Below are 25,202 nucleotides of genomic sequence, written 5' to 3' on the forward strand. Positions count from 1 at the left end.
CCTCTCCAGCAAAGGCACGCCCGGCCCTGGCACAGCCCAGGGCATCTGGGGCCACGGCTGGGGAAGGACGGGGTGCTTGGGGAATGCGGTGGGTGCGAGGACGCCGGACGACACTCGGGCCGTGCAGGGGCCTCACCAGGGCCGTGGGGGGGGGACGCTGTCTTTCACTGCCCCAGGGAGGCGTCTGATGTCTCAGCCTTGAATCCTAATTGGGGGGGCTCCAGCTCACAGGTGTGTGTGGGGGGGTGTCCTGAGGTGCTGTGGGGCGGACACGCTTCCCCAGACGGGCTCCCCGGAGTTCGGGGCGGGGTGGGCCCTGCAGGCCGTGGCTCCTGCTGTCATTTCCCTGCAGCAGCCACAGTCAGACCCTCTGGCCCTGCACCTGTCCCGTTGGGGACCCTGACCCTTCGCAGACCCAGGTGGGGGTGTCCAGGAATTCAGGGGAGCACCAGGTGACAGAGGACACCTTGGGGGCAGCCATTTCCCTGGGGGGTGCTGCCACGTCTACCCACTGCCCCGAGCCCCCACCGTCTCTCCTTGGGTCACGGGACCACCCTGTGTGTCCACCTCCTTCACAGCCACGGCTGCCAGTGGATGAACGGGGCGTGTGTGCTGCTCTGGGGGTGATCGCGGCTCTGCCCTCCCCTCCCCAAGTGCAGAGGGCCGCCCTGCCCGCCTGTGCCCTGCCCTGTGGACACTGCCACCTCCCTTTCCTGGGGGAGCATTTTGTCTTGTGTGAGGACAGGGGGTCATTCCCATGGTCACCACCTGTGACCCTCCCCTGCCTGCAGAGGGAGCAGAGCTGGGCCTGGGCTCATCTGCGTCGGGGGACCTGGGGGTGCGTGGTCTCCCCTGCACACAGGGCTCCTCCCGGCGGGGCCTCCGAACCCCCTCGTTTAGGTGTCGCTGCACGTGGCTCCCGGCTGTGGACGTCCGACTCTGGCTCCTTCCTCCTGGGGGGCGTTTGTGGAATGCAGCCTGGGTCCGTAGCTCTGGGAGGGAACGGCCCGAGGGTGGGGCTCCCCGCAGAGAGGCCCAGGCTGCATATCCCGATGCATCTGGCGTGGCCGCGGTCCCCACCCAGTGCTGACGCTTGTAAATCCTGAACGGAGCCCACGCCGTGGCTGAGGGAGCCGAGCCCGTGACTGAAAATCCTCCAACGTTCATTCAAAAATACAAGCGTGATTGCCAGAAACGCTTTTGTACATTTACACAAAACTCATCCAGGCTGTGGCGGAGGCTGCCGTTCAGGACTGGCGAGGCGCCCGGGAGCCGCCGGTCACCGTTGTGCCCACACAGACCCTTTTCCGGAGACGCCGGTCCCGGGACTGAGGCCGGGTCAACTCGGGAACGGCAAGTGCCGGAGGGTGTCAGTGTGGGAACCCGTCCCGTTCACGAGCAGCCCTACGTGTCCCCGGGGAACAGAACTCCAGGCAGGTCGGGCCACGAACCCACAGCGGCCATCCACACGCTTCTGTGAATAAATAAAAATTTATCATTCCATACAAACGCACTCATTTTCCACAAAAGACAACAGTTTTTACACAAGCCGCGGTGTCCCGGTGGTGGCCGTGGCACGTGGGGAGCGGCCCCGCGGCGGCGTTCTCGCGGGTGGCGTCACAGCGGCTCCACGTCCTCGTCCCCGCACGCGTACTCGTACAGGTCCACGGCGCCCAGGGGCGAGGGCGCCTCGAAGAAGGGCCTCTGGGCCAGCGGGGACCGCAGCGCACTCAGCTTCTGCTCCACAGGGCTGAGCTCGGCCTCGAACCTGCAACGAGGGGATGGTGAAGACGTGGCTCGTGGCGCAGAGCGAGGCCCTGGGCCCTGAACTCCGGGAACTGCAGGCTGCTCGGCCCCCCAGCCGCCAGCACGGGGAAGTCCCCTGAGCCGACCTTGAGCTCCGGCCGCTGAGCCGGCAACGCACTCCTGGCTGAGAAACCCGGCTCCACGCACGCGCCCGGGGCAGGGGCCTGCGGTAAAAACCCACCCGGGACGGGACGGAGCCCAGGCATGAGGTACACACAGAGCAACCGGGCGGGCAGGCGCGCCTTTTCCCCAAAGCGACACGACGGTGACTCAGGGGGGCAGCCTCTGAGCTGCCAGGGGCCTGTGTTTACACAACTGGATGGTGGTGTCCACACGGGACTGAGGAACAAACAGGGACCACGGCTTAGACAAATTCTCCCAACACACAGAAGCACCTCGTGGCGGCCACCACTTCCATTCTGACCAGAACACACGGCAGCACGAGGACCAGACGCGCGCCTTCCGTGAAGGTCTCGGCCGTGACGTCGGGCGCTGCCCCAGGAAAACCAGCGCGGCCACACAGACTCTCCCACATCCCGTGGGGACGCCTCTGCTTTCCCAGACGCCCCCCCCCCCCCCAGCCTGTCGCTGAGCTCCCACTGCCGGAGCAGGCGTAGACACGGGGAAGGCAGTCGACCCCGGTGTGGCGCTGGCCACTGGTCAGGTGGGGAGCGGAGGTGACAGACGGTGGTGGGGACAGGCGCACACTCATCCAGGCTATGTCTGGGGGCCACAGCTGCCCCAGGGTGTCCGGCAGGAGAAGGCAGACTGGGAAGTTGTGGGGGGCGGGGACGCAGAGGTTGGCTGCCAGGTCAGAGCCACGGTGCAGACAACCGCGCACGAGGAGGACGGACACACGGGACAGACGGCCCAGGGTGGGCCGCGGGGGGCCCTGTGCTGCTTGGCGGGAATCGGACGGGGCGGCTGATGGGGGAGCAGGGGTTAAAATGCAGCTCCATGGAACCCGTGGGTCGGGAACCAAACGGTAACCAGAAAGTATTCTCAGCTGCACCGAAATGAGAAGGCCGGGCTGCGGCGTCAATGGCCCAACTTGCTGCCCGAAGATAAAGACAACAAAACAGCAGCACAAAGACACGAGAGAAAAACCAGTGGTTCTTGTGGTTCCCTGAGACGATGATTGACCCTCATCGTCCCTTTGCCTCACTGATCACAGACAAGTCAGTCTCAGGAATGCCAGAGAAGCTATCGCTGTGGATTCTGCAGACACTAACGTCACAAGCAGGAAATATTATCAACAGTAACTCACTGATGTGACTGGGCGAGTTTCTGAAACACACAAACCAGCAAAGCTCACTCAAGGCTGGGCGGGGGCTCACGCCTGTAACTCCAGCACGTTGGGGGACCGAGGCGGGGAGAACCCTTGCGCTCAGGTGTTCAAGACCAGCCTGGGCAACTTGCCAAAACCCCATCTCTACAAAAAAAATACAAAAATTAGCCGGGTGTGCTGGTGCGTGCCTGTAATCCCAGCACTCTGGGAGGCCGAGGTGGGAGGATCACATGAGCCCAGGAGTTTGAGACCAGCCCCAGGCAACACAGCAAGACTCTGTCTCTAAAAAAACAAACAATTAGCTGGGCGTGGAGGCACAGTCCTGTAGTCCCAGCTTCCCAGGAGGCTGAGGCTGGAGGATCGCTTGAGCCCAGGAGGTGGAGGCTGCAGTGAGCTGAGATCACACCACCGCCCTCTAGCGTGGGTGACAGAGCAAGACCCTGTCTCAAAAAAAAAAAATAAAAAAATACTACAGATAATCTGTGCAAAAAGAATCCAGTAATATGTAAGGATAACGTATGACTCAGTAAGCTCTATCCCAGGAACAGAAGGCTGGCTGATGACTCGGTGTAACTCGCCGTATGGACAGACAGAGGAACCACGGGGTGAAACCCTCTGAGAAACTCGGCCCCCATCGCGAGAAAAGCCTCCACAGACCAGAACAGGCCAGGACATCCTCGCCAATGAGCGTGATTACTGCTGCGTGAGGGGAGACGTCCCCAGGACTGGGAACGAGGGCGACACGGAAACCAGCAAGGCTCACTCAAGGCTGGGCGTGGTCTGCGCTGACATCCACATCACCCTGCGGGTTCCAGGCCGTGCAGCGGGCAAGAGAAAGGAAGCAACGTACCCAGAGGGGTGAAAAGCAGGAAACAGAAACAGACCCACTGACAGACATGGGCTGTCCACGCAGAAAACCCCAAAGAACTGACAGCTTTTAGATCTAGTAAGTGTGTTTCATAAAGGTGCAAAACTCAAGGTCAATCAATCCTATATGTAGCCGGGCACGTGGTGGCTCATGCTTGTAATCCCAGCACTTTGGGAGGCTGAGGCGGGCGGATCACGAGGTCAGGAGATCGAGACCACGGTGAAACCCCGTCTCTACTAAAAATACAAAAAAAATTAGCCGGGCGTGGTGGCAGCGCCTGTAGTCCCAGCTACTCGGAGAGGCTGAGGCAGGAGAATGGCGTGAACCCGGGAGGCGGAGCTTGTAGTGAGCCGAGATTGCGCCACTGCACTGCAGCCTGGGCGACAGAGTGAGACTCCATCTCAAAAAAAAAAAAAAATCCTATATGCTACCAACGAACAACTGGAACTGGGAACCTTAAAAGTACCGTTGACAACAGCAAAACCTGGAAACACTCAAACAGAAGTCTCACAGCATTCGCATCAAGTCTACACAGAAAGCTACAAAAATCCTGCCGGGAGACACGGACGGCGCCTGTGGACCGGGCCTCCCACGGCTATGAAGACGGCAGCTGGGCCCACATGCATCCATTCACTCATTGAGATCTCACTCAAAAATTCAGAATTTTTTTTTTTTCAGACGGACTTTCGCTCTTGTTGCCCAGGCTGCAGTGCAATGGTGTGATCTCGGCTCACTGCAACCTCCACCTCCTGAGTAGCTGGGATTACAGGCGTGAGCCACCATCCTTGACTTTTTTTTTTGTTTATTTTTTGAGACGGAGTCTCGCTCTGTCGCCCAGGCTGGAGTGCAGTGGCGCGATCTCGACTCACTACAAGCTCCGCCTCCCGGGTTCACACCATTCTCCCGCCTCAGCCTCCCGAGTACCGTGACTACAGGCGCCCGCCACCACGCCCAGCTAATTTTTTGTATTTTGCGCAGAGACGGGGTTTCACCGTGTTAGCCAGGCTGGTCTCGATCTCCTCACCTTGTGATCCGCCCGCCTCGGCCTCCCAAAGTGCTGGGATGACAGGTGTGAGCCACCGCGCCCGGCCAGAAGGAGCTTATTCTTATGTGTTTTCATACAAAGGCAAAGAAACCAGAATAGCCAACACAGTCTGCAACATAAAAAGCGTGGAGAAGCTCAGCACAGGATGGGAAAAGTGACCACGTCGCTGCAGCGTGCACCACGGGAGGCTGGTGAGGGCCAGTCTACGTGGTCACGAGGCCAGCGCTCACCACCACGTCACAGTCCAACACACGTTCCCACAGGTTGGCAGAGCAAGGACGGGCTGAGTCTAAGATTCACACAGGCAGCCAAATACCAGAATGGCCCCGGCGGTTCCACACGGCACCCACGTCGGAGGCTTCTCGCTGCAGTCATCTGTGCAGTGGGAACGGACAGACGCGTGCAGCAGCGGAACGGAGGAAGGCTCAGGAACGCAGCCCGCACACGGCACAATCACGATGCCTTTTGCAAAGCTGGTGCTGGGACGGTTGGACACCCACATACAACAAGGTGAGCCTCAATCCGAGCTTCACACCCCACAGGAAAGGTTACTCAAGCGGACTCCAGACCAAAATGCAAGACATCGCAGAGGAGAATCTTTGTGGCTTTGGATTCAGGAATGAATTCTTAGACACGACACAGCAAAAACACAGCCGTAAAAATAACCAGTGTCTCTTCCTCCAGATTCAGAACATCTCTGAGACGCCATGTGAAGAGGGTGAAAACATACGTCACAAACTGGGAAAAAGGCGAACACATCGCACATAAAGGGGTTGTACCCTGAAGACACGAAGAACCCTCACGCTCAGCGAGAAAGCAACCAGCCCAGTGCCTCTCGGGGCCTCCGAGGCTGGAACGCCGAAGTGGGTCCCGGAATGGCCACGGGCCCTGCAGCCTGCCCAGTAGGTGGCAGCCGTGGGCTAAGGACGGAGGTTGTCGGCGAAATGCGTCCACTCAGCCTCCCCGTGCTTGGCCTGATGTGCGAAGCCTCGTGCCCAGGATCACAAAACCCCACGCAGGGGGGCAATGGGCGGGGGGCAACGGGTGGGGGACTCCCGGGTCCCGCCACTGAGCTGCAGGGAACAGGTGGTGCCGCAGGGAGACGGCACTGAGCCCCCCCCCCCCGCCTCCCCCCGCCGTCACTGGCTGTCCTTACCGCACCGGCCCCATGTCGGGTCTCACCCTGCCCCCCGAGTCCGCACGCCCCACCTGACTGGCCCCGCATCCCCCCGTCTGCACGCTCACCCGTCCTCCCAGGGCTCTCCCGTGATCTCCTCGGCCACCAGGATGTCGTACTCCTCAGCCGCGTACTTCTCCCAGTCGGAGAGCTCGGGGCCGCTGCTGTCACTGTCCTGGAGGAAGCACACACGTTACGTACACGGCGTGGCACAGCCCAGCCCGCGTGCCCGCCGCACTCACCCTGAGCACGGAGATCTGCTCTTTCTGCTCGTGGTCGAGGTACTTCTCGATGTTGAAGAAGGTGTCGAAGAAGACGTTGGCCAGCTTGCAGCGCTTCAGGTCCTGCAGCGTGATCTTCCCTGTGGGGAGGGGAGCGCGTCCAAGGCGTGTGAGCCAGGCCTCACCTTTGGGGCCTGCGTGTGGGGCGTGCGCGTCCGGTCACACGTGCTTAAGGACACGGCACGAAGCTCTGGGCTCTCACGCCACGTGTTTGACGTGAAAGGCGGACACGCGTGTCCTGGTTCTGCGTGGGGACTGAGGTGTGGGAGGCCACGTCGTGGAGGCAGCTCTGGATCTGAAATTACAGAGAACGGAGCTCCCCGTGCAGGCAGAGGCCGGAGGGTGTCCCGGGGACACTGAGCAGCGGGAGGAGCCCCACGGCCAGGGAGGGGCAGGACTGCAGGGCGCTGCCCGGGCTTCAGAGCCATTTCCAAAGTGAAAGCCCCAGAGCTGGATTCTGAGATGCAGAAGGAAGCCAGGCGGTGTGGATGGTGAGGTCTCTCCTTTGCCTTAGAGGGCACCAGGGCGGGCGGGAAGAGCTGGGGCGATGGTGTGGGGGGAACAGCGGTGAGGGGAGGACCGCCTTGTGCGGCATCAGCACAAATGTGGCAACTGGTCCCTCAGCCCGGATCCGACGTCCCCAGTGAGCCCCGGCCCTGGGTTCTCCAGGTCACCCTCGGGGTGTCGACGCCCCGAATAGGACGTTCTTGCACCATGAGACTGCGCACCTGTGGTGCTGGCCCTCGTCACAAACTCAGAGTAGGAGTGTCCCTCCCCCAGTGTCCCCTCGCAGCAGGGACAGTGCCTCACAGGGGGACGTCCCTCCACCGGGGGATGTCCCTTCAGCCTGGGACGTCCCCTCACCCTAGGCCGTCCCCTCTCCCGTCCGTCCCCTCGCCCTGGGCCGTCCCCTCTCCCGTCCGTCCCCTCGCCCTGGGCCATCCCCTCATCCTAGGCTGTCCCCTCTCCCGTCCGTCCCCTCATCCTAGGCTGTCCCCTCTCCCGTCCGTCCCCTCGCCCTGGGCCGTTCCCTCTCCCGTCCGTCCCCTCGCCCTGGGCCATCCCCTCATCCTAGGCTGTCCCCTCTCCCGTCCGTCCCCTCGCCCTGGGCCATTCCCTCTCCCGTCCGTCCCCTCATCCTAGGCTGTCCCCTCTCCCGTCCGTCCCCTCATCCTAGGCTGTCCCCTCTCCCGTCCGTCCCCTCACCCTGGGCCGTTCCCTCTCCCGTCCGTCCCCTCGCCCTGGGCCGTTCCCTCTCCCGTCCGTCCCCTCATCCTAGGCCGTCCCCTCTCCCGTCCGTCCCCTCGCCCTGGGCCGTCCCCTCTCCCGTCCGTCCCCTCGCCCTGGGCCGTCCCCTCTCCCGTCCGTCCCCTCGCCCTGGGCCGTCCCCTCTCCCGTCCGTCCCCTCGCCCTGGGCCGTCCCCTCTCCCGTCCGTCCCCTCGCCCTGGGCCGTCCCCTCTCCCGTCCGTCCCCTCCCCCTTCGAAGGGGCGTCACCTTCAGTCCTCGGCTTGACCAGGTCCAGCATCTGGCAGAGGCAGTCCTGGAAGGGCAGGGCCTCGATGGCCATGCTGTCCAGCCTTCGGCACTGCTCCTCGTAGAAGTACTCGAGCTCGAACATGGACAGGGCGCCGTCCCCGTCCAGGTCCATGCAGCGGAACCAGTACTCGATGCTGCGGCATGGCGAGCTCTGTCAGCCCCTGCCCTGGGCCCTTCTAGCCCGTGACCTGCAGCCCCTGGAGCAGCCCCCCAACCAAGCGTGCACACATCCCCGTGCCCTGCAGCCCCCACCAGGCGTGCACGCATCCCCCTGTCCCCTGCAGCCCCCACCAGGCGCACACGCATCCGCCTGGGGACACACGTCACGTGGGCGGCTCCCGGCTCCTCCACCGGGACGAACGTGCCGCGGCAGGAACCCACCTGGTCAGTGTTTTTTTGTCTTCCTCAGAGATCAAAAACCAGACAAAGTCGGCGTAACTGATCTTCCCTTCCTTCTGCACTTTTCTGCCTCTAGATCCAAGGCCAGGATGGAGAGACGAAGAGGCATGTCAGGGAGAGCTTCACAGGCCCCTGCCCGCGCGCCTCCGTGAGAGGGGTCCCCCGGGGCCCGGCCCTCTTCCTGCCCCTCCAGGGAGGAGGTGGAGGCCACGTGGCCGGAGGGCTTCCCCAGATCCAGGCAGGGTCAGGCGTGCACTTCGTCACTGCTCCCTCAGGCCCAGTGCCTGACAAGAACCCCTCACCTGGGGCCTGGGCCACCCTCTTCTTCAGACCTCACGTGACAGAGTCTTGTGCCACCCCCCCCCGCCACCCCACTAGGGTTTCACGTGACAGAGACACATGCTCCCCCCCAGGGCCTGGGGTGACGGCCACTCGCTGTCAGGACACGACAAGCTCATGTCAGGCAACGATGAGGAGAGGGACCGGGTCCTTGTGGGGCAATGGCTGCCGCTAGGCACCTGAGCCGTACGTACCGTGTGACCGCTCCTGAGAAGATCCTGTCGATCATCTTGGTGGAAATGGCTGGAAAGGAATGGGGTTGATGGGCAGCCCACATTGCGCCTGGGCCCTGACGTCACCACCCCCCGAGCAGAGGCTGGATGCGGTGGGGACTGAAGTGCTGGGAGGAGGCCTGGGTCTGGGAGGGCCCCGGGGCTCCGATGCCCCTGCACAGGCCCCTCCTGGGTGCCCACCACCCTTTCCCGTCGAGCAGAGCCCAGTCCAGCGTGAAATCCACAGAGTGCAAAGCTCAGCATGGTTCCAAGACCGAGTTGTAAAGAGCAGAACATTCAGGCCTCAAAGGTTCAGCTTCCAGAGGGAGAGAGAGACCTCGAGTGCAATCACGAAAACAAACACCTTTCAACCAAAACTTCACTAACAAGAAGCAAGAGTGAAGGCACCGTCGCCGTCAGCTCAGGTGGCCACGACAAGGTCCCGCAGCCTGGGCGGCCATCCCTGCGGTCACCGGTGTCCCTGGGACGCACAAGCCAAGGTGCCCCGGCTTCAGGCCGCAGTGCGTGAGAAACAGCCCAGCCCGGCCGCAGACACCGTCCTGCCCTGGGACTGAGAGTGGCTTCCACAGGAGCACGGAAAGATGGGGCCGGGCCGGGGGTTCACAGGGACAGTGAGTGCCTGGTTCTGGGCAGATTCCCAGCTGTGCAAGCGCTGGCTCGGGCCACACGGGCCGGCACTGTGGAGCTGTGCTCTTCTCCGGGCTAGTTAGGGGCCCAGGGCGTAGGTGGCTCCCTGAACTAGTGCAGGATAAATCCAGGGAATGCTACGTCTGCTCAGGTGCGCGTCCGACGCAGGGATCTACTGCGGCCACGCGACCCAGGACCAGCCCCGGGAGACGCAGATGGCTGGAGCGCACGTTCGGGGAACCAGGAATGTGAGCTGACCAGACGCAACAGATGCCACCGTAATTTGGAAATAGTCTTGGTCACATGGTTTTTTTGGGGGAAAAACACTTGAACCCTTTAGAAAACTCAAGCCCCTCAGGCCACAGGCCGGTTTGAGTTCCTGGAAGTGTCCACGACTCTCAGAGGAGCCGGGAAGTGGTGGCTGCCGTGAGGACACCTGGGAGGCACCGGCTCCGCGCAGGTATTTGACCACGTCTAAGCCTGGGGCTCCACCTAGTCTGGGATGGAAACTGCTGCAGGCCTTGGGGGCTGGAACCTGGAACCCGGAGCTCCTGAGGGAAGGCGTCTGGTCTGCGGCCCTTGCTCGAGTGTTAACAATGAAGCCCCACGGCGTTGCTGGCCCTCGGGCCCGGGTGCGGCTGTCCCAGCCTGAGGACCAGCGGCCCACGCTGACCCTGAAGACGCCCGCAGGCAGAGGCCTCAGGCAGAGGCGCACACGGGGACACAAGAGCGGGCAGTGGGGAAGGAGAGGCAGCTGGAGAGGCAGCTGCAGGCACAGAGCGCAGAGCGGGGAGTGCGGAAGGAGAGGCAGCTGCAGGCACAGAGCGCAGAGCGGGCAGTGGGGATGGAGAGGCAGCTGGAGAGGCAGCTGCAGGCACAGAGCGCAGAGCGGGGAGTGGGGAAGGAGAGGCAGCTGGAGAGGCAGCTGCAGGCACAGAGCGCAGAGCGGGGAGTGGGGAAGGAGAGGCAGCTGGAGAGGCAGCTGCAGGCACAGAGCGCAGAGCGGGCAGTGGGGAAGGAGAGGCAGCTGGACAGGCAGCTGCAGGCACAGAGCGCAGAGCGGGCAGTGGGGAAGGAGAGGCAGCTGGAGAGGCAGCTGCAGGCACAGAGCGCAGAGCGGGGAGTGGGGATGGAGAGGCAGCTGGAGAGGCAGCTGCAGGCACAGAGCGCAGAGCGGGGAGTGGGGAAGGAGAGGCAGCTGGAGAGGCAGCTGCAGGCACAGAGCGCAGAGCGGCGAGTGGGGAAGGAGAGGCAGCTGGAGAGGCAGCTGCAGGCACAGAGCGCAGAGCGGGGAGTGGGGAAGGAGAGGCAGCTGCAGACCCGGGAGGCCCTGAGAGAAGGGTGTGCTCGGTGTCCCGGCGCCGCGCCCACCCCTCTGTCCCTGCGTACCGTGGTCATTGTGCCGCGCCAGGTCGTCCGCGTCGATGAGCAGGTCGTGGTCCGTGTCCAGCTCCCAGAACTTGCAGTAGATGACGTAGAAGTGCTCGTAGGAGAAGAATTCGGTCAGTTGGTTGATGTCCGCCTCCTCTTCCAGCAGCGCCACATTCTGCCAAAGGACCCCGGCGGCCTGAGCACGGGGCCCCTGGGGGGACGCCCCAAGTCTGCGTGGCTGCGGGCAGGGCGGGGCTGCTCCGTGGATGGTGGGGACAGGGGTGCTGGGGCCGGGGGCGCTCTGAGTGGGGGCAACTCTGCGGTGGGGGGAGCTCCAGCACGGGGCGGCTCCCTAGGCGGGCGTGGGGGGCAGCTCTGGGGGAATCAGGGCTCAGCTCCCCCTCCGGGTGGTGCCCAGTAAGGCCCCCCCCCCCGCCCGCCTCCTTACTCAACCACAGAACCCCAAGCGCAGGCGGTGCAGTCCCAGTGCTCACAGGCCTGGGGTGGGCTGGGGGTGTGGTGGAGGTGGGGGTGGGAGCGAGGGGAGGGGGGAGGGGAGAGGGAAGGAGGGGGGAGGGAAGGAGGGAGAGGGGGGAGGGGGGAGGGGGAGGGAAGGAGGAGGAGAGAGGGAGGGGGAGAGGGAGGGGGACAGAGAGGGAGGGGGGAGAGAGGGGGCGGAGAGAGAGGGAGGGGGAGAGAGGGGGCGGAGAGAGAGGGAGGGGGAGAGAGAGGGAGGGGGAGAGAGAGAGGGAGGGGGAGAGAGAGGGAGGGGGAGAGAGGGAGGGGGAGAGAGAGGGAGGGGGAGAGAGAGGGAGGGGGAGAGAGAGGGAGGGGGAGAGAGGGAGGGGGAGAGAGAGGGAGGGGGAGAGAGGGAGGGGGAGAGAGGGAGGGGGAGAGAGAGGGAGGGGGAGAGAGAGGGAGGGGGAGAGAGGGAGGGGGAGAGAGAGGGAGGGGGAGAGAGGGAGGGGAGAGAGGGAGGGTAGGGGAGGGAGGGGGAGAGAGAGGGAGGGGGAGAGAGAGGGAGGGGGAGAGAGGGAGGGGGAGAGAGAGGGAGGGGGAGAGAGGGAGGGGAGAGAGGGAGGGTAGGGGAGGGAGGGGGAGAGAGAGGGAGGGGGAGAGAGAGGGAGGGGGAGAGAGAGGGAGGGGGAGAGAGAGGGAGGGGGAGAGAGAGGGAGGGGGAGAGAGAGGGAGGGGGAGAGAGAGGGAGGGGGAGAGAGAGGGAGGGGGAGAGAGAGGGAGGGGGAGACAGGGAGGGGGAGAGAGAGGGAGGGGGAGAGAGAGGGAGGGGGAGAGAGAGGGAGGGGGAGAGAGAGGGAGGGGGAGAGAGAGGGAGGGGGAGAGAGAGGGAGGGGGAGAGAGAGGGAGGGGGAGAGAGAGGGAGGGGGAGAGAGAGGGAGGGGGAGAGAGGGAGGGGGAGAGGGAGGGGAGAGAGGGAGGGGGAGAGGGAGGGGGAGAGGGAGGGGAGAGAGGGAGGGGAGAGAGGGAGGGGAGAGGGAGGGGAGAGAGGGAGGGGAGAGGGAGGGGGAGAGGGAGGGGAGAGAGGGAGGGGAGAGAGGGAGGGGAGAGAGGGAGGGGGAGAGAGAGGGAGGGGGAGAGAGAGGGAGGGGGAGAGAGGGAGGGGGAGAGAGAGGGAGGGGGAGAGAGGGAGGGGGAGAGAGAGGGAGGGGGAGAGAGGGAGGGGGAGAGAGAGGGAGGGGGAGAGAGGGAGGGGGAGAGAGAGGGAGGGGGAGAGAGGGAGGGGGAGAGAGAGGGAGGGGGAGAGAGAGGGAGGGGGAGAGAGGGAGGGGGAGAGAGAGGGAGGGGGAGAGAGGGAGGGGGAGAGAGAGGGAGGGGGAGAGAGGGAGGGGGAGAGAGAGGGAGGGGGAGAGAGGGAGGGGGAGAGAGAGGGAGGGGGAGAGAGGGAGGGGGAGAGAGAGGGAGGGGGAGAGAGGGAGGGGGAGAGAGAGGGAGGGGGAGAGAGGGAGGGGGAGAGAGAGGGAGGGGGAGAGAGAGGGAGGGGGAGAGAGGGAGGGGGAGAGAGAGGGAGGGGGAGAGAGGGAGGGGGAGAGAGAGGGAGGGGGAGAGAGGGAGGGGGAGAGAGAGGGAGGGGGAGAGAGGGAGGGGGAGACAGGGAGGGGGAGACAGGGAGGGGGAGAGAGGGAGGTGGAGAGAGAGGGAGGTGGAGAGAGAGGGAGGGGGAGAGAGAGGGAGGGGGAGAGAGGGAGGGGGAGAGAGAGGGAGGGGGAGAGAGGGAGGGGGAGAGGGAGGGGAGAGAGGGAGGGGGAGAGGGAGGGTAGGGGAGGGAGGGGGACGGCAGAGCCGGGCGGGGCCGCTGCACACCTGCAGGAAGGAACTCCTCCGCAGCTCGGCGCAGGTGATCCTGCCGGACCAGGACCGGTTCACGGCGTAGAAGATCCGCTGGATGACCTGCGGGGGCACCGTCAGTGCGGTGGGCGCGCAGACCCCCAGGAGCCTCGCCCCGCACGGAGCCGGGAGCCGGGAGAGGGGCGCGGCCTTGGTCCCAGCCGCACGAAGCCCGCCAGGGGATGGGCGGGAGCAGCGGGAAGGGCCCTGCGGGAGGGGCCGCCCCAGGCCGCGGAAAGCGGGGAGGGTCTGGCCGAGAACGTCCCGGAGCTACGCGGGCCCAGGACAGGTGGGAAAGCGGCGCGGCCACCCCGGAAAACCAGAGTCCCCCCAACACCGGGCTCCCGGGCGGGTGGAGACCCTCCCACGGCGCCGCCGCCCCCTCTGGAAGCTCAGGACCCCCGGGCCCCGCCTGCCCCGCTCTGCAGAAGCCCCCGCGGCGGCCGCTGCAGAAACACCCCCGCCCTGCGCTGCAACCGACGGCCCCTCCGCTGGGGACCCACCGTGGTGATGTAGCGCGAGTGGAACTCGGACGCCTCCTTCAGGAACGACAACCCCGGGTGCGTGTTCACCACGTCCTGCAGGTGGGAGGACACGAGGCGCACCGTGTAGACGCCGGCCCTCCCGTGAGGTGTGCAGTGTAGACGCCAGTCCCTCTCCCCCCCATTGTGAGGGATATAAGGGGTGTGGTGTAGACGCCGGCCCTCCCGTGAGGTGTGCAGTGTAGACTCCAGTCCCCCTCCCCCCCATTGTGAGGGATGAGGTGTGCGGTGTAGACGCCGGCCCTCCCGTGAGGTGTGCGGTGTGGACGCTGTAGACACCGGCCCTCCCGCGAGGGATGAGGCGTGTGGTGTAGACACCAGCCCTCCCGTGAGGAATAAGGTGTGCGGTGTAGACGCCAGCCCTCCCATGAGTGATAAGGTGTGCGGTGTAGACGCCGGCCTTCCCGTGAGTAATAACGTGTGCGGTGTAGACACCGGCCCTCCCATGAGTGATAAGGTGTGCGGTGTAGACGCCGGCCCTCCCGTGAGGAATACGGTGTGCGGTGTAGACGCCGGCCCTCCCGTGAGGAATAAGGTGTGCGGTGTAGACTCCGGCCCTCCCGTGAGGGATGAGGCGTGCAGTGTGGACGCAGGCTCTCACCTGTAAGAAGGGGACAAAGTCCTCCTGCACCAGGTAGTTGCAGCCGGGGCTCATGAGCAGATGGACGAACTTGGCCGCGTCGTCGTGGCAGTTCTGGAGGATTCTGGAAGGACAGGATGACTGGGCGCCACCCTCACAGGGGGGTGGCTTTCGACCCCGCAGACGCAGGGTGGAACACGTGCATGGTATTCCACGTGGTACGTGGCAGGTGGCCACGCACGACGGCCAGGCCTGTGCCCATACGCGGGTTTCTCCTCTCACTGCGGCAGCCGCAGGGGGCACCCATCCTGGAGCCACGGGGACCCGGGGACGCCTCCGCCCTCCCAACACAGCACCCTGCCCAGCCCAGGACTCACTTTCTCCACATGGCGACGAACTTGTGGACGGACACGGAGCCCGTGCGCTCCCCGCCGGCGCCATAGAAGAGCGGCGCCTTCCAGTAGAGGGGGCAGCCGCAGGCCTGGGGCACAGAGGGCAGGAGTGGGCAGTCAGCGGGGCCTGGACGCCCGTGCTCCTGCTGTGCACCTCGCGCCTGACCGACGCTGCCCAGAGACCCCCTGCTGCAGAGACACACAGCACACTCAGCGAGGCCTGTCTGGGTGTCTGCGAACTCAACGTGGCCTTCGCTCCAGCCTTGGAACTCAGTCATGAGAGCTGAGCGTGGGAGTGCCGGGCACGCAGTCTCCCCTGAACAGAAAGCACGCATGGGCACTGTAACCAGAGGCGGCTGCATCCCCAGCGTCTGGAAATCAAGTGGCACATACTGAGAAGCAGTAAGTGCGGGAATAAATGGCCCGGGCAGCCAGGCAATGTGGTGAATCGGACAGCGACAGAAACATCTCATGGAATGTACGGGACACACCTACAGCAGCGAGCTATGGCAAGTTCACACCTTAAATACACGCGTGTGGAAGGAAAGTTTAAGATCGATCATCTACACTCTTCTACCTCAAAGGAACAAATACATGGCAGAGATGGAACGAAAAGTAAATAGTAACAGAAAATCAACAAAATCAAAATTTGATGATTTGAAAGATTTCTTAAAAATTAATTCACCCTGGCTGGGCGCGGTGGTTCAAGGCTGTCATCCCAACACTTTAGGAGGCCAAGGGGGGTGGATCACCTGGAAGTCAGGAGTTTGAGACCAGCCTGGCCAACATCGCAAAACCCCGTCTCTACTAAAAATACAAAATTAGCAGGGTGTGGTGGCGGGCGCCTGTAATGCCACCTACTCGGGGGGCTGAGGAAGGAGAATCAATCGTTTGAGCCTGGGAGGCAGAGGTTGCAGTGAGCCAAGATCACACCACTGCACTCCAGCCTGAGTGACAGAGCAAGACTGTCTCAAAAAAAAAAAAAGAAAGAAAACACAGATTAGCCATGTCAGCTGTAACTACAGATCCTGCAAACATCAGATAGTGGATACCCATGAATCACTTTATGTCTAGTCAGAGAGTGTTGAAACAGACTCCGTGAAGAACAAGTCAAAAAATAAACAACAGAAAATCTGAAAGGGCTGTTTCTGCAAGAAATTGAATCCATAATTTAAAACTGTCTCACCAAGAAAATTCCAGTCCCCAAAGGCTGCTCCATGAGTCGACCAAACATTTAAGGAAGAAATCACACATGCGTTCCCCTGGAGAATAAAAACGAGGGGCGTTTCCCAGTGCCTGTTCCGAGGCTGGCACAGGCTGTACACGGTCAAGGACACAGGAAGTCACAGGCCAGTTATCACTGGAGAGCAGAGGCAGAAATCCCACACAGAGCACACAGTAGCAAGTGCAACTCGGTAATAATGACCAGGAGTATCTAATAATACTAATAGACCAGGAAACCAGAATCAGGAGGAGGGACGCTCTTATTCTAATAAAGGGTGCTATGGCCTGAATGCCTGGGTCCCCAAGATCCACCTGTTGAAATCCTCTCCCCCAAGGCGATGGTGTTGGGAGGTGGGGCCTCACGAATATGGTGAGTCCCCTTCTAAGGGACCCCAGAGAGCTCCCTCACCCCTTCCACCCTGTGAGGACACAGCGGGAAGGCGCTGTCGATGAACCAGGCACCGCTTTGCCACACCGTGATCCTCCAGCCTGCAGACCTGTGAACAGTAAATGTCTGCTGGTGACGAGCTGCCCGGGCTGGGGAGTTTCGTGACAGCAGCCTGAATGCTCTAAGACAAAGGGCCTCTACGAAACACCCCAGCTTCTCAGACAGCGATGACACACGAACACTTCCTCCCTGTGCTGAAAACAAGAGGACAGTGTCACACGAAGGCCGCCTGGACGGCCGAGCCAGGGCAGCAGGCAAGAGAAAGGCTGAAAGATGCCGCGAGGGGGAGGAAGAAGCAGAACTGTCATAATTCAAAAGCAACACACTGTGTAGACAATCCAAACGCTTACGAAATACGGGAATTAATAAGTATCTTCAGCAAACTTGCTGGGTCCAAGGACAATATGCAAAAATAAATTATTTCAACATACCGGCAACAAACAACTAGAAAATAAAATCTCCAATAATGCCATCTATCAAGAGCATTAAAAATCAACCTACGAAACAATGGAACAAAAATCACACACACTGTCTACAAAGCAAACTGCAGGGCACAGCTGGGTGAAATCAAAGACCTAAACCTGGTGAGGCGGACCTCACTGCTGAGTTCACAGGCTGCAGTTTCTTCCAGACGACTCTGTTGACCCCGAGTCCACGCGATCCCCACCCACAGAGTCCACGGGATCCCCACCCAGGGTCCACACGATCCCCACCCAGAGCCCACGCGATCCCCACCCAGAGCCCACGCGATCCCGAGTCCACGCGATCCCCACCCATAGAGTCCACGCGATCCCCACCCAGAGTCCACACGATCCCCACCCAGAGTCCACACGATCCCGAGTCCACGCGATCCCCACCCACAGAGTCCACGCGATCCCCACCCACAGAGTCCAGCAATCCCCAGAGTCCACGCGATCCCCGCCCAGAGTCCACGCGATCCCCGCCCAGAGTCCACGCGATCCCCGCCCAGAGTCCACGCGATCCCCACCCACAGAGTCCACGCGATCCCCACCCACATGCACCGAGGGCTTGACGTTTTGGGGTTTGTAGTATACATGGACAGGCTCATGTGAAAACTTACCAGGGAACACAAAAGAACTCACAGGGGGACCAAGTTGGTGGATGTAAGTCCCACCGCCCGGTTTCAACCCTTCCTGTAAAGTCAGAGTAATGAAGAATCAGTCTCCGTCAGGCACCGGTGGCCGAAGGGAGCAAGGGAAGGAAGTGAGTTGGGACAGAGCCCCGTGGAATACCCACAGGCAAACCCACTTCACACAAACTGAATACAGGGCATCCCAGCCCGAAGGGTGAAAGGCCAAACAGAGGCCCTCCTGGAAGGAAACGAGGGACGCTGCATGGCTGTGCCGCGGCCAAGGTTTCTTTCACGGGACACACGTGCGCTTCCTGAAGGAAGAGAGCGGCCTGCTGCACCGCCCCAGCACAGGACTCAGGGTCAGCTACCAGCACGGTGAATACAATGCCAGGACAAGACACACAGGGAGAAGTGTCTCTGCAAGGCGAGATTCTGACAAGGGACTCGGAGGCAGAATTTTAAGCATCAGTGAGAAAGAGGCCCGAACACTTCACAGCCTGCACGTGCACTGCCCCCTCCAGAGAGGGGCGCACGACGGCCGCAGACAAGGTGAAGCGCCCAGTAGTGGCGCTGGCGAGGGCAGGGTTCACGGGGCACGGAGAGAACAAGAACATGACACGCGCAGCTGAGACAAAAAGGATGGAAGATGCCAGGTCCCGCAAGGCTGCCAGGCAGCTGGGTGTCCTCGGCATTGCTGGGGGAACTGGGACGCCGCGCAGCTGCCGGGAAAGCGGCTCACAGGGCGGCTGAGCATAAAACCTCGTGGCCCAGCCAGGACATCCGTCCTCTCAGAAGCACCCCAGTGGGAAGAGGGCCCGTGCCCGTGACAGCCTGCACGGATGGGACGTCGGCTGCTTGATTCACGGTGCTCCAGGGGAGAGGAGCCGGACGCCAGAGCAGGGACTGAGGGAACAAATGGTGGCAGAGTCGGCCTGACAGGTGCAGGGCGGGAGTGACCACAGAGGGCGTGGGGGAACTGCGGAGGGGGCTGTGTGCCACAGCGGGGAGTGCAGTGCAGCTGTGGGAAAGGACGCTCTCCGGTGCCCCTGTGGATGACTCGAAGGCAGCCGTGTGGAGCGGGAGGGGCCAGGCCCTGCAGGACGCACAGGCACGTGCCAGCTCCCGTGACAAGGATCCTGATGGCGCTCAGCCCTGGCCACCTGGAAGGGTGCCCTGGAATGAGCTGGGTGCAGCACTGGTGCACCCCTGGGCCCTCGGGCTGGTGCTAGGCCCCACGCTTTTGACCTCATCAGACCGTTCTGGTTCACGGGCCGTGCAGATTTCAAGCACTCAACACCCAGGCATGGGGGGATGTGTGAGCCTTCACATCTGTGCTCCTCACTCTGTGCAAGACACACCGTAATGACCTGGTGGCAGGGATGGAGCATCAAATCTATCCAGTCCTACAGGCTAGAGTCAAATGTACCCAGACCTACAGGCCGGAGTCAGATGTACCCAGTCCTACAGGCCGGAGTCAGATGTACCCAGACCTACAGGCTAGAGTCAGATGTACCCAGTCCTATAGGTTAGCTACAGGGTGATCCCTTTTTTGTTTTTGAGTCACGGTCTTGCTGTTGCCCAGGCTGGAGTGCAGTGTGTGATCACAGCTCAGTGCAGTCTCAAGTTCACGGGCTCAAGCAATCCTCCCACCTCAGCCTCCCAAGTAGCTGGGACCACAGGTGTGCGCTATCATGCCTGGGTAATTTTTTAAATTTCTACAGTGAAGTCTCACTATGTTGCCCAGGCTGGTCTGGAACCCTTGGCCTCAAGCAATCCTCCCGCCTTGGCCTCTCAAAGTGCTGGGACTACAGGCATGACACTGCAACCAGAGACAGCTGCATCCCTGGCGTCTGGGGGATGAGAACTGAGCGTGGGAGTGCTGGGCACACAGTCCGCCCACCACACCAAACCCGAAAATTACCTCCAAACGAATTAGCTCATCATTTAAAAAAATAAGCAGTTTTACCTCAATGTTACAAAACCCTTATCGGAAAGGGAATAAAACATCAGATAATCTGATTTGACTTTTAAAAGTCTTTTCATGATCGACACACGGAAAGACCGACTCCTTATGGGGCCAGGGAACGCAGCGGCACGCCCGCCCGCACAGCCGGGACAGGGAGCGAGGCCGCCAGCCCTGACAGTCCCTTCCGCCCCTCCGCACCCAGCTACGGCGACGGCCCCCAGGCCTCCTCCCTGTGGCTCTGGTTCACCTTTTCCAGGACATGGCAATGGGACCCTGCCATCTGCAGAGTTTTAGGCCTCGCTTCCCTCACTCAGCACACGCACATGGGGCTCACACACCTTGCTCTGTGTGGACCGTCTGCCCGTGTACTGCTGATTCCTATTCCACGATGGCTCTGCTGACCTCAAAGTAGCTCCCTAAGCAGGAAACACCACCGGCCCCACGGCCCATGTGATGGTGCTGCTGCGGGGGGACTCGCGAGGCGGACGAGTCCTGAGCATCTACGCTCGCACAGGGCACACCGACACCGACCAACGGGTGTGGGAGGAGAAAGGAGGACACACAAGCACGGCTGGCAAGTTCAGCACAACATCCTCGGCAGGTGACAGGACACGAGGACAATCTGCAGAAACGTGAAGATATGAAAACGCTGCCGGGCTACGTGAGCACATGACATTGCGGAGCCGGAGGAGTCTTCTGGGTCATGAACCAGTGGTGGCGTCTGGCTCGAAGCCCCCACCCAAGTCTCATGGGGAACGGTGATCCTGAGTGTTGGAGCAGGGCTCTGCTGGGGGGTGACTGGGTGATGAGGGTGGACGGCCCCCTTGCTGCTCTCGTAATACTGAGTTCTTGTGAGATCCGATGGTTTAAAAGTGGGTGGCAGTGGCCGGGCGCGGTGGCTCACGCCTGTCATCCCAGCACTTTGAGACGCCCAGGCGGGCAGATCACCTGAGGTCAAGAGTTTGAGACCAGCATGGCCAACATGGTGAAACCCCGTCTCTCCTAAAAATACACAAATTAGCTGGGCGTGGTGGCGCATGCCTGTAATCCCAGCTACTCAGGAGGCTGAGGCAGAATTGCTTGAACCCGGGAGGTGGAGGTTGCAGTGAGCTGAGATGGCGCCAGTGCACTCCAGCCTGGGCGACATAGCAAGACTCTGTCTCACAAAAAAAAAAAGAAAAAAAAGATACAGACAGCCTGTGTCTATTGAAACAATTCACGCTGTCGTTAAAAACCTTCCCACAGAGAAAAGTCTGTCCCAAATGGCTTCACTGATGAGTTCCACCAAACATTCAAATAAAAATAACACCCTTTCTAAACAAATGGCTCCAGAAAAGTGAATTCTAAGGGACATTTTCCAAAAAGTGAATTCTAAGGGACATTTTCCAAAAAGTGAATTCTAAGGGACATTTTCCAGGCTACTCCCCGATGCCAGCATCCCCCCGCCGATGCTAAACCAGACCAAAGCTATCACAAGAAAAGGAGACTGCAGGCCTGTCCTTCACGAGCGCAGACGCAACCACTGCAAGGCCTGGCAGTGTGGGCCCAACACATAGGAGAAGTGTGACACTGTGTGGTGGACCAGGGACTGGGGGTTCACCCAGGGACCGGGGCTCACCCAAAGACCGGGGCTCACCCAAAGACCGGGGCTCACCCAGGGACAGGGGGCTGGGGGCTCACCCAAAGACCAGGGCTCACCGAAAGACCGGGGCTCACCCAGGGACCGGGGGCTCACCCAGGGACCGGGGGCTCACCCAGGAACCGGGGCTCACCCAGGAACCGGGGCTCACCCAAAGATCGGGGCTCACCCAAAGACCAGGGGCTCACCCAGGAACCGGGGCTCACCCAGGAACCAGGGCTCACCCAAAGACTGGGGCTCACCCAGGAACCAGGGCTCACCCAAAGACCGGGGCTCACCCAAAGACCGGGGGCTCACCCAGGAACCGAGGGCTCACCCAAAGACCGGGGGCTCACCCAGGAACCGGGGCTCACCCAAAGACCGGGGCTCACCCAGGAACCGGGGCTCACCCAAAGACCGGGGCTCACCCAAAGACCGGGGGCTCACCCAGGAACCGGGGCTCACCCAGGAACCGGGGCTCACCCAGGAACCAGGGCTCACCCAAAGACTGGGGCTCACCCAAAGACCGGGGCTCACCCAAAGACCGGGGGCTCACCCAGGAACCGAGGGCTCACCCAAAGACCGGGGGCTCACCCAGGAACCGGGGCTCACCCAAAGACCGGGGCTCACCCAGGGACCGGGGGCTCACCCAAAGACCGGGGCTCACCCAAAGACCGGGGGCTCACCCAGGAACCAGGGCTCACCCAAAGACCGGGGGCTCACCCAAAGACCGGAGGCTCACCCAGGAACCGGGGCTCACCCAGGAACCGGGGCTCACCCGAAGATCGGGGCTCACCCAAAGACCGGGGGCTCACCCAGGAACTGGGGCTCACCCAGGAACCGGGGCTCACCCGAAGATCGGGGCTCACCCAAAGACCGGGGGCTCACCCAGGAACCGGGGCTCACCCAGGAACCGGGGCTCACCCAAAGATCGGGGCTCACCCAAAGACCGGGGCTCACCCAAAGACCGGGGGCTCACCCAAAGACCGGGGGCTCACCCAGGAACCGGGGCTCACCCAAAGACCGGGGGCTCACCCAAAGACCGGGGGCTCACCCAGGAACCGGGGCTCACCCAAAGACCGGGGCTCACCCAAAGACCAGGGGCTCACCCAGGAACCGAGGGCTCACCCAAAGACCGGGGGCTCACCCAGGAACCGAGGGCTCACCCAGGGACCGAGGGCTCACCCAGGAACCGAGGGCTCACCCAGGAACCAGGGCTCACCCAGGGACCGGGGCTGCCTTCACACTCAGACGTCAGTCAGGTCCATTCACCTTTTACAGGACCAAAGGAAAACCTCACTGCCCCCTCAATACATGCAGAAATACACGTCCAGAATACTGGGCAAACTTCCAGGCACACTTATAATTTTAAACAGTAAAACAGGCCTGGCGTGGTGGCTCATGCCTGTCATCATCCCAGCACTTTGAGAGGCTGGGGCCAGAGGACCCTTCCGGCCCAGGAGTTCCAGACCAGCCTGGGCTGTTTAACACAGCAGAACTCTGTCTCTACAAAAAAAAGAAAAAATCAGCCAGGTGTGATGGCGGGTGCCAGTAGTCACGGCTACTCGGGAGGGCTGAGGTGGGTGGATCACTGGAGCCCAGGTGGTCGAGGCTGCAGTGAGCTGAGATCATGCCACTGCACAGCAGCCGGGGGGCAGAGTGAGAACCCGTCTCAAAATAAAAACAAGAGCTCCCAGCAAACAAGGAACCAGAAGGGAAGGCGCCTCCTGAGTGTGATGAAGGACGCCAGGCAGGGCCGCTGCGTCAGGGACGAATTGAGCCCGAGGCGGGAAGGGGCGTGCTCTCCACGGCTCTCCAGCACTGCGCTGAGAGCAGGACTGCGTTCAGGAGACGGAAGCCTCCATGTGGTCAAGATTCTTCCAAGTTAATCTAGAGTCAACAGGATGCCGATGCGATCCCAGCAGGCTGTCGTGGCAATGGAGGAGCCGAGTCTAAAATTCACATGGTGGGAACGAACAACGGTGCAGCCACTCGGGAAGACAGCGTGCAGGTTCCTCAGAAAGCCGGAAGTGGAACTGCACACGCCCACGGAACGCCACGTGATCCGGCCCTCTGCACACGGAACGCCATACCATCCGGCCCTCCGCACACGCGCACGGAACGCCACCACGCGATCCGGCCTCTGCACACACACACGGAACGCCACGCTGTATATGTAACAAATGTCTCCGAGTTCTGTGCTCCAAATGGTTACAATGGTGAATTCTGTTATGTGAATTTTACCATAATAAAAAAAGTGCCTGCTGTCTGATTCTGTTTACGTAAAATTCTAGAAAATTCCGGCTAATCTATATTGACAGAAAGGAGGCCTGAGGTAGCGTGGGATGAGGGCAGGGGCGCATCAGAAAGCAGCAAAGTCCAGCGCACGTTCCGGCTCAAGTGCAAGGATGCAGGGACGCCTATCGTCTTGGTGGTGTGGATGGTTTCATGGGTGGGTACGGACGTCGAAGCTCATTGAACTGCACCTTCAACACGCGCCATGTATCCCACATCAGTTATATCTCAACAGAGCTGCCCCAAAATGAAAAAAAGACAAACTGATGAGAAAGAAACACGTAAGGTGGTCACAACACGTACACGAGGGAAATGAGCACAGCCAGGACGGGACGCCTGCACACACGCAGACGCACACACGCAGAACGGCTAAAGGCAAAGCGTGAGGCCACGTGCCCGCAGTGGGTCCCCCAACACTGCTGCCTGGAAATGCGTCACTCAGGGCCACCCCGGAAGCAGGTTTTTTTGTTTTTTTGCCTAGAGACAGAGTCTTGCTTAGTTGCCCAGGCTGGAGTGCAGTGGTGTGATCTCGGCTCACTGCAACCTCCACCTCCCGGGTTCAAGTGATTCTCCTGTCTCAGCCTCCCGAGTAGCTGGGATTACAGGCGCCTGCCACCACACCTGGCTAATTTTTGTATTTTTAGTAGAGATGGGGTTTCACCATGTTGGCCAGGCTGGCCTCGAACTCCTGACCTCAGGTGATTCACCCGCCTCAGCCTCCCAAAGTGCTGGGATTAGTGGAGTGAGCCACCGTGCCCGGGCCCTGGAAGCAGTTTTACATCTTCTTACAAAACTAAACATGTGGCCACCAGATGAGGCAGAGCTCAGCTCTGCGGTACTGATCACCTCAGGAAAACACAAGCACGTCTGCGTAAATCAGTCCACAGACACACAGCAGCTTCACTCACAAGAGGCAAAACCCAAAACAACCAGACGTCTATCGACCCCGGAACAGGGGAGACATGGAGCACACATGCAGCAGAAGCTACTCAGTGATAGAACAAACTGCCCATATGGCCAGGGCACAGCCAGCCCCACAGTATCCACACCCTGGCCAGGGCACAGCCAGCCCCACAGTATCCACACCCTGGCCAGGGCACAGCCAGCCCCACAGTATCCACACCCTGGCCAGACACACAGTGAGCCCCACGGTAACCACACCCCGCCAGACACACGCGAGCTCCACAGTATCCACACCCTGGCCAGCCACACGCAAGCTCCACAGTATCCACACCCTGGCCAGGGCACAGCCAGCCCCACAGTATCCACACACTGGCCAGGGCACAGCCAGCTCCACAGTATCCACACCCTGGCCAGGGCACAGCCAGCCCCACAGTATCCACACCCTGGCCAGACACACAGTGAGCCCCACGGTAACCACACCCCGCCAGACACACGCGAGCTCCACAGTATCCACACCCTGGCCAGCCACACGCAAGCTCCACAGTATCCACACCCTGGCCAGGGCACAGCCAGCCCCACAGTATCCACACCCTGGCCAGGGCACAGCCAGCCCCACAGTATCCACACCCTGGCCAGCCACACGCGAGCTCCACAGTATCCACACCCTGGCCAGCCACACGCAAGCTCCACAGTATCCACACCCTGGCCAGACACACAGTGAGCCCCACGGTAACCACACCCCGCCAGACACACGCGAGCTCCACAGTATCCACACCCTGGCCAGCCACACGCAAGCTCCACAGTATCCACACCCTGGCCAGGGCAC

The 25,202-nt window shown here is 61.6% G+C and overlaps 1 protein-coding gene across 2 annotated transcripts in view; it reads right to left on the reverse strand.

Moving 5' to 3' along the window:
• Nucleotides 1-1,472: 1,472 nt before the first annotated feature.
• The window catches only part of LOC129475538 (serine/threonine-protein phosphatase 2A regulatory subunit B'' subunit beta), a 51,065-nt gene continuing 27,335 nt past the window's right edge, over nt 1,473-25,202 (reverse strand). The window contains exons 3-13 of one of the 2 annotated variants that reach the window (XM_055269565.2): nt 14,815-14,918; nt 14,459-14,561; nt 13,819-13,893; nt 13,292-13,378; nt 10,991-11,147; nt 8,936-8,984; nt 8,385-8,474; nt 7,962-8,137; nt 6,427-6,545; nt 6,253-6,359; nt 1,473-1,768 (exon numbers count right to left, since the gene is read on the reverse strand). In XM_055269565.2, coding sequence (XP_055125540.1) covers nt 1,618-1,768; nt 6,253-6,359; nt 6,427-6,545; nt 7,962-8,137; nt 8,385-8,474; nt 8,936-8,984; nt 10,991-11,147; nt 13,292-13,378; nt 13,819-13,893; nt 14,459-14,561; nt 14,815-14,918 — 1,218 coding nt within the window. In that variant the 3' untranslated portion in view covers nt 1,473-1,617. The remainder of the gene's footprint in view (nt 1,769-6,252; nt 6,360-6,426; nt 6,546-7,961; nt 8,138-8,384; nt 8,475-8,935; nt 8,985-10,990; nt 11,148-13,291; nt 13,379-13,818; nt 13,894-14,458; nt 14,562-14,814; nt 14,919-25,202) is intronic. The other variant, XM_063635485.1, reaches the window with a different exon arrangement.

The sequence above is a fragment of the Symphalangus syndactylus genome, chromosome Y, assembly GCF_028878055.3.
Source record: "Symphalangus syndactylus isolate Jambi chromosome Y, NHGRI_mSymSyn1-v2.1_pri, whole genome shotgun sequence".
NCBI classification, from domain to species: Eukaryota; Metazoa; Chordata; class Mammalia; order Primates; family Hylobatidae; genus Symphalangus; species Symphalangus syndactylus.